Source organism: Buteo buteo, chromosome 17 (genome assembly GCF_964188355.1).
Source record: "Buteo buteo chromosome 17, bButBut1.hap1.1, whole genome shotgun sequence".
Taxonomy (NCBI): domain Eukaryota; kingdom Metazoa; phylum Chordata; class Aves; order Accipitriformes; family Accipitridae; genus Buteo; species Buteo buteo.
In genome coordinates, this window is record NC_134187.1 from 12161427 (window position 1) to 12170428 (window position 9002).

General features: G+C 43.7%; 1 protein-coding gene across 1 annotated transcript; it reads right to left on the bottom strand.

The window, feature by feature from the left end:
* Positions 1-7116: 7116 nt before the first annotated feature.
* On the bottom strand, positions 7117-7629 carry MSGN1 (mesogenin 1). Its single transcript, XM_075049848.1, has one exon. It carries the CDS (start codon positions 7627-7629, stop codon positions 7117-7119), a length of 513 nt encoding a protein of 170 aa, XP_074905949.1.
* Positions 7630-9002: the final 1373 nt, after the last annotated feature.

Sequence of the window (9002 nt, forward strand, 5' to 3'; positions counted from 1 at the left end):
CAGAGCTATACCAGCACAGCATAGGCTGCCTGGCACAGCCTGAGCCACCTTCTCCCCTCTTCCAGCTGTCTGGAGGAAAAACGTAGCAACTAGGGACTGCTGTGAGAATCAAGCATGAGGTTGGGCAGCCTACTCCAGTGCTGTTAACTCAGTCTCAGTTGTGGCTTTCTGGGTTTCTGATTCCTTTCTTCAAACCAGGACTTGAGGAGAACACCACTTGGGAATAGAAATCTGGTATTTACAACCTTGTCTAAGGCACCTTTATTTTTTTCATAAGATCAGTCAATATCTTGAGATTCTTTGTGTTCATGGGGATTTAAGAGTTGTTGAAGAGCAAGCTGATGCCCAGGTAAACTGTGGCTCTACTCTTCAGCTCTTCTAAAAGCTCTGCTTACTGTCATTTTGTAAAATGAGAAGTGTTAATAGATAAGATGGTCCTTTACCTTTCTGATATGTGGGAAAACTCAAGGAGATTCCCTTTCATAATTGGACTGGGATTTATATAAAGCTGCTTGTCAGCTTTTCCAACAGCATGTGAGATATACACAAAATCCATTTGAATATCAGTAAAACCTTTTAAAGACGTGACAGTAATACTCTTTCCGCCTCAGAGGTGTCTGTTTATACTAAAATTCAGGAACTGTCTTCCTGGTTATATATATATATAAAAACAACAACAAAAAATCCTCTTCAAGTGTTGTATCAACACCTCTTTGCCTTTTAAGTGGATATTTTATGACCACATGCTTTTCCCCCTGGTATTTGGGATGTTATTTTTATATCCCTGTTAACACAAGTTGAAAGCAGATCAATCTTCTTTGTTTATGCTTAATGTCTTCTGCAGTTTCAACAGGTGAATGATAAAAGTCTAAGCAGAAAGAGAAGTCTGGTGTGATTTGTTTTTATAGGAAAATAGGAACAATAACAGAAGTGTACTGCAGACAGTTACTTCCATTTCAAATAAATGGCAGTAAGTCAGTGCTACAACTAGCCTCATATCTGGTCACTGACGGAAACGCAGAGTTCTCATTTTAACTACAGTCTATATTCAATGACATGGCTAGTATTTGAAAGCTTTGTACTGCTTTGGTGATTTAAAGCAGCAACAACTTACTATTTATACTGAACAATTAAGAAAACTGACATTTAAATTTTCTGGCCCCATTAACTTTCTCTTTTGGTATACAGCTTTTTTTTTTTTTAAATCCCAATGTCTTTAGTAAAAGAGCAAATGCTATGCACCTCTATCCAGAGGAAAATATGTTCTGACAATGATCTAATGATTTGGGAAGCTTTGGTTCAAGTTTTGGCTTCTGCCATAAGTTTGAGTCTTCAGCTAGTCACTGCCATAAAATTTCCGCTCTTGATTGTGCATGAGAGTCCAGAAAAACCTAAACATGGTGTTAGCTAGATTTGCAAATCCCAGGCAGGCATGTGCTTTGAAAGAAGCGCTTTAAAGTGTAACGAAGCTGAATTGGTCTCTATATAGTACTTGGTGTAGTTATAAGAGAGCAAGCCTAGGCTCCTGTTCTGTGTAAAGAAGCAAAAAGTCAGGAGCTTGATCAGGGAAGGGGGTTCAGATGGACCTAGTTTCTATTGCTTATTAAAACCAAGCTGCTTTATTGGGAGCTGGGACTTCTCTTTGCAACTGCGTTTCCCATCCATTAAATGCAATAATAGCATTTGTGGCTGTATGGCAAATAAGTTGGGCAGTAAAAGTCGGTCAGATCCTGGCTCCTTAGAAGCTGAGGTGTGTATGTATTGTGGGGGGTTTTTGTTGTGTAGAGTTTGGTGGGGTTTGGGTGTGGGGGTTTTTTGGGGGGGGTGTGGGGGGGTATTTTGGTTTGTTGTTTTGGTTTTGTTTTTTTTTTTTTTTTTAGCTACTGCCATGCAGAGCTTGAGGGCTGGCCCCTGGCATCCCTAGGCAGAGGGGACGTGGAGCTGTGGCAGCTACCAGATAAGCAGCTCTCCCAAGGAACTGGCTGAAGCCCTTTTGCAGGAGGCTTTCTACCCCCCCTGCCAAGCACACCTATGTGCAGCCCAAATGTGTAACCATAAAACCTCTTGGCACCTACGTGGTGCCCCTCAGTGTAGAATTTCAAAGCGGTGTGTATGGGTGGGTGGCCCCAGGCTCCCCTCTGCTTTGGGGGTGGGGGTGAGCTCTGGTGCTCCCAGAGCCAGGGCTTGCCTTCTTCCACGTGTGATCCTTTAACCACTGGGGCGTATTCTCTCCAAGGGACTTACTCTCCCCACCAAGAGGGAATTTGGCCTCCTTGCCATCTTCAGGGTGCTTGTCTAGGTATTGCTGCTGCTGGTGGGTGACACGGTGCTGCACCCCGTTTATAGGGTGGGCAGAGAAGTTGTCACTCTCCTGAGTTCAGGTGGACAGCCTGCCCTGGAGAGGGAAGCTGTACAAGTCTCCTGAATCCTGGGCTGATACTCCACCTACTAGGCTTCCTCCTTTCCATTGGTGTGCCTTCTGCTAAACGAAGCAGCATCACATTTCCAGCTGCACCAGAACAGCCTCTGGTCTCTGAGGTATGGCACAAACCCAGAGCCTGTCCTCATACTCTTGATAGCACCAACTCCTCCCTCCAGCAGCACCAACTCCCTGGCTGATGGCACCAGAGGAGTTAACTTCTATAAACCCCTTTATATGTAACTGCCTGCTCTGCCCTGCATTATTCTTCCATAATAAAAGGGTTAGGACGGCTGTGGGGCAAAAGTCCCTCTTTTCTCTGGTTTCTGAAATTTCAAGTGCTCTGACTCCGTGATCACACCTGGTTTCCCCCCTCAGCAATTCACCCTGAGTGGAGGCAAGGGCCCAGCTCTGAGCATGAAGAGCTGCTCAGGAAAGCAGCTGGTGGGGTCCTGCCGTCTCCCCCATGATGTGGTGCCCCTCGCTCATCTTTCCTCCTGCCTTCAGCCTCTTTCACTGCACTGGTCTCCGCTGTCTTTGGGCAGGGAGAGCATATGGGTAGTCTGGGCTGTTTCCCTCTGGCTCAGTGCAAAGTGTGGGCTGGTTTGTTTGTTTTTTAATGTCTGGGAGCACTTGTTTAAAAGGCAAAATATCCACTCGTAGTGTGCAGCAACTGATTCTGGGAGCGGCAGGATAGTGTAGTCATCAGTAAACTGAGAGTGAAGGACTAGTAGTTCAACCAAATTGCCAGGTTTAGAATCTCAGGAAAACCTTGAGATACAGAAAAATATGTTTCAATTCATTAATTTCTGTAGAAGATCGTATAATGTTCTTCATCCACTTTCTCTTTAGTATTTGAGCACTTACCTGCTGCCCTTTCAGCTTTATGACTAATCACTCATGAAGTATAATTTAATGTACCAATTTCTTGTATGAGAAAACTGTGAATGCAGTAGAAAACTGTTTTGGTGGTGGTGGTTTCTTTAGTAGCCATGTTCTGCTCTGTATGTTAGTAAAGAATTTCAATGATATGCTAACCTGGAAAAGGGAGAGCTCTTGGGGCTGGAAGAATTCATTTCATTGTCTGGGACTAAACCCCAGTTCCCTTCCCTGTAACTCTTTAGCATGGAAAACAACTCTATCCCTTAGGCAAAACACATTTTAATTCCTCAGCCATGAACTTCTAGTGATTGTTGGGCTGCTACTTTAGCTTTATTTCCATGTAGATTTTTAACATATTGTGTTGAGAGAAGATGCTTGTATGTGAAAGATGTCCTCTACTTCTGTGAATCATGCAACTTTTTCAGACTGAGGTTCCACTCTTTTACCTCTGTTCTATGGATTATTGTGGTGTTGCTGTTGGAATTCAATATAGCTTTAAGGACCTTACATGCAGTCCTGGAGGCTAGATCTCATACCCTTAAGTGGGAAACTTAACTTGGTCTCTTTCACATCAATTAAATATCCTGAATTCCTCGGAGTAAAGGAAAGAGAAAAGAGGAGGAACCTTAACTGTATCCTATTTTATTGGAAAATAAATAAAATCTATCATTTATTATCACCAGGACTTATACCATCATGAATATAATAATTCAGACTATTTCCTCTGGATCAGTGAAATGTCTATGCCGGGGAAAAATTACAAAGGGAGGGGTTTAAAGAGATGCTCTATGTCAGGTAGAGCAAGAATTCATTTCTTTCTGTGAGGGGAGAAAAACCTGGCAGCTCCTAGGAGATCCCAGTTACAGGCACGTGCTGAGCGTACCTGTGCCTCCTACTCGTACACTTCAGTCACTTCTGCACACACATGCAGGTGGAAGGAGAGAGCCTCTTAAAGGAGATCAAACAAATTAAACCATGCAAGAGTACAATGTGTTCTAGTAAACTAAGTCTATCTTGGACACGGGCTTTGGTCCAGCTGCAGCAGAGGGAGTGATTTAGAGGAGACCGTTTCCTAAGGTCAGCTTAGATACAGCCATGTCGTGCTGGACCTCAAAGTATTTAAAAGTATAGCAGCAACCACAGCAATTCTGGGGCTAGGGCGTAGGCACAGGCAAGGTCTAGTTCACTGGCACAGGAGCAGTAACGTGTCCTTCTGAAACCTGAAGCCTTGCCTTTGTGCTTACTTAGAGTTGTTGCTCCACCTTGGATTTCCAGGGAGACAGAGGAACTCTAGAGACATGTAACAAGCTATAGCCCTTTAGGGCCTTCACCTGCCACCTTCTCTGGGATGGTGGGAGATGCTATGCCTGAGCCACTTTGTAAATCAGCAGGCTACCTCCCACTGGGACACTGTTTCTGCATAGAGTATTACTTAGCTTTGTGTATGAGCAGCAGCCCTCTGAAGCTATTAGCTATCAGAGTCTTCACCTGTAGATGGGTAAACTGAGGCAGTAATGCTGGATGACCAGCCAAGGTCATAGATAAACTAGCAATAAAAGTGAATCCTTCTAACTCCTTGTTCCTCTCCTTTAACCATGACCCTATAGGCTCCCCTAGCTAAACAGCTGAAAAGCATAGTCATTACCTGTAGTTTCAGGCATGGAAGATTTAAGGAACAAGGTTAGAAGTCTTCCCAAGCATTGACAATATACCCAACCGCTATACTTGTGAATGATGATGGTCTTTAAAATCACAGAATGACAGGGCTATCTTCCTGTGCATCTGCTGGTGGTTTGCCAGCACAAGCGAGCAGGTCCCCCTTTACAGCTGTCAGTGACAATGAGAGCCTTTGAGAAAGGACATGGGATCAAGCTTTCAGTTATGGTTCTGTGCAAGATCCCATGGGCAATGTGCAATTTCACTCTTGCAAAACATAATCCAGCCTGACCTTGTCTATGTGGCTCTTTATCTGCTCAAATCTGGATCAGCTGTACAAGTTTATACTGAGGAATACTATGCTGACATTAGTGCTGCCACCTCATATGCGCATAAAACTGTCTCTAGTTTGACAATTTTATAGGGCTTTAAAAAATGATTCTACTTATATTCTTGCTGAAACCCTAAAGCTTCTGAGAAATCTAACATTGGTTATACCAAAACAGAAGCATATGGTGTATGCTTAAATGTGGTTACATCTTGAGTGACAGTGCTACCTGCATAAGTTTGAATGTAGCTGCTTTTTTGAGACACTGAGGGATTTCACACTGATTGCTCCAATATGCATGTACCGTGTGAGAAGAGCACTGAGGCAGTTTAGGCTGAGCCTTGGAGAAAAAAATATACAAAGACATTTATTTCCAAACAAGCAGAAAGAGGGAAAGAAAAAAGAGAAGGATGCAATAAAGTTTTAGCTTTGCAGTGCTCTGCTACAGGATGTATCCACAAACCTAAGCCATCTGCCCCACACAGACATGCTGATCTATCCATCCTGGTGAGACAAGCCTGTTACCTCCTGGCTGCTGCTCTCTCTGTGTCTTACATCTCCCTGTGGAGAAAAGGTTAATCTGACTTAATTAGCTCCACACAGCTCGGCCCCCGGTTTTGCTCCTCTCTGTGCATTGCTGGCCTCAGCACAGTCAAGTCTTACGAATCCGTCTGCAACGAGATTTACAAAGCAACCCATATTTTTTGGTGGTCTGGTGAGACCTGTGTGATACCTGTCAGATGAAAGTCAAAGTAATTAAGGATTAAGACTATGTCCTCCGTTGTTTGGGTTTTGAAGGGTTTCATGTGCGTGTTTTACAGGACTGTTACTAGCTGTAGGAAACAGCAGATCTGACAGCTTTTAATAAGGAGACGTTATGGTTACTAGAACCCTCCTAGGTTTCAGTACACCTTGAGGATAAAACTTCCCATCCTTCTGATACCTGAATCAATTTATTTCATGTCAGAGGGAAGGAAGATAACTTGGCCTAATCTTATTTGTTCTAGCAATTTGATGTAAAAATGTCTTCCAGAATTTATCACGCATTAAAGCGAAGGGCTTTTATACATTGAATACAGAAATATTGCACGTTTCTGTATATATTAATAAAGAAGATAGGATATAACAGCAGTTTATCTACACAAAATGTCGGTTTGCTTATATTTCATTTCCAATATTTAGCAGTCATTGCTAGATTTTACTTATCTATCAATCAGATACATAATACAAGATACAGACTATGACACTGATATTTATTTGTTTACGAGCAAAGATGTTCTCACTATTACTTAGTTTCTTGATTTTTAGGTACAGTGGAAACATGGATAAATAGACAATACCTGAACTAACTCTACATGTTCTTCCTCATTCTAGTATTAAAGTGCCTACAAATCAATACACTTAGTATTCTTAGAGTGTTGTTGTCATTCACTTTTTTAAAATTCAGCTTAAAACCTATGGATTTACTACTGTCCTTATTGAACAGAAGATCAGTCAGAACAGTGACACGTAAATCCTAGGAAGATCGGTTGGTTTTTTTTTTTACTTTTGTATCAGACTAGGTTTAATATTTCTCAGAAGCTTATTATTGAAAAAAAAAAAGACATAAAAAGGCAAAAAGCAAGACTTCTGTCTCAGCAACTCGCAGCTCAGGTTTTTAGGCAATCCTACATCACCTTCCAGCGTCGCGTCCTATGTACCACGGTGGCCCTCGCGCTCCGTCCTCCTCTCGCGCCCCGCGCCACCGGACTCCGGCAAGGAAGAAATTTTGCTGGTTTTTTGTTTGTTTGTCAAGACCCTGAGCGTGCCGGGGCGGGTGCCCCAGGTGGGTCTACGGCCTCTTGACGCTGTCGAGGAGCTCCGTCAGTTCGCTGATGTACTTGATGGTGTACTTCAGGGTCTGTATCTTTGTGAGGGGCTGTCCCCTCTGGCTGTAGACGGGGGGCAGGTAGTTGCGCAGCGTGTGGAGCGCGTCGGCCAGGGTCCTCATCCGCAGCTTCTCCCTCTCGCTGGCCTTCCTCCGGCGCTGGGCGGACATCCGCACCTTGGTGCCCTTGGGCAGACGAGCCTGCCCGGGGCTGGGCAGGTAGGCGGGGGGGAAGTCCACCAGGCTGTAGCCCACCAGGCTGCCGCCGCCGCCGTAGGGGGTCTCCGCCACCGCCGGGCACGGGGACGAGGAGTAGGACTCGAAGGAGGGCGTCGGGGACAAGCTGTGCGGAGACGAGACGGCGTGCAGCTCGAAAGCCCCGGCGGCGCTTTTCCAGTCCCAGGAGGACAAGCAGCCGGAGTGCTCCGAACCCAAAGCGTCTTCCATGTTTATCAACGTCTCGTGCAGTTTGTCCATGCCGGAGGAGCGCTCGGGAGAAGCGATGCCCTCTGCCAGCCAGCAAAGGCTGGAGCCGCCGGCGGCCGAGACCTTTTTATGATGGAGGGAGGAAAGTGACAGAGTGGGAACGCGGGTTTGGCGAGAGGAGTTCAAAGGAGCGCCACAAGTGCTAAGATGGAAAATGAACTCCTGATGTGCTAGTTTCTTCTCAATGATAATTATCAACCTTCAGCTAAAAAGCCTTTACGCTAACAGGCGACAGCGAGAAAGGAGGAAAAAAAGATTATCTTCTCGCAACTAAACCAATTAAGGCTGCGCATCTACGTGTAACCTTGTGCTGGGGGGATAAGTAGCGAGAGAGATAAAAAGAAAATTTTCAATTTTACAAAACAATTTACAGATGTAGAATTTAAAGATAAGGACCGCTAAAACAAACGCTGAATTTAAGCCGCCGAGCCCTCATTTCTGTGTAACTGTTTGAAGGCGATGGCACTACAGCAGTGATCCGTGCTGACTGCTGCTGAAGTAGTCTCTCGTTATCTGCGTCTTAATCGTAAAAGTCAAAGATAGTTTGTTTGGATTTGCACGTGTTATAGCTCTGTGGATTTCTCTTCTCATTAGATTGTAACTAACTTCTCTCTGGATCACTTTGGTTTTCAACAGGAGAAATGAGAAAAGAACAGCAATGCGTTCCCTGCAGTCTGTAGATTTATCTGCTATTTTAAATCATGACTGGAACATCAAAAAGGAAATCTGAAATTATAAACAAAGTCAAAGTTCCATTTAAAAAAAAGAAATAGGAAAATGTAATTAAAAAAAAAAAGTCCAGGAAATAAAGTGTATAAACTTTGGGCCCAGAAAAATGTTTTATATAGAAATTTAATTCAAAGTAATATACAGATTAGACGTGTGTAAGAGAAGACTAGAAGCTACTTCTGTAAAATTTTCTACCTCTAGGAATCCATTCTTCTGCCAAAAAAAATCCTTTTCCAGCCCTGACTCAGTGCAACAGTGAAGTTATATCTTAAGCAGTTCAAGTGGAAACGTATATCCTATAAATTAATAGCATTAATAATGAGCACTTTTCATCTCTAGGCTTCAGAACAGCTTACAGTGGTGATTAATGATCTCTATTACTCTGGGGAAATGGATAAGCAGAGGCAAGGAGTAACTTGCCCAAAATCACACAGCAAATCATTAGGAGAGCCAGGAAAGCTGTCCAAAACTACTGAGCTCTGCAGCTCTACTGAGCAGCTCGGCTGCCAGCCATGAGTTTGTATCGGCCCATAATGGAAGCAAAATATAATATATCATGAAAAGAAGGGGAGAAAGAGTGCCAACCTGGAGGAAAAAGAAAAGCAGGATTTATTTTAGAGATTCTTTCTGTGTAA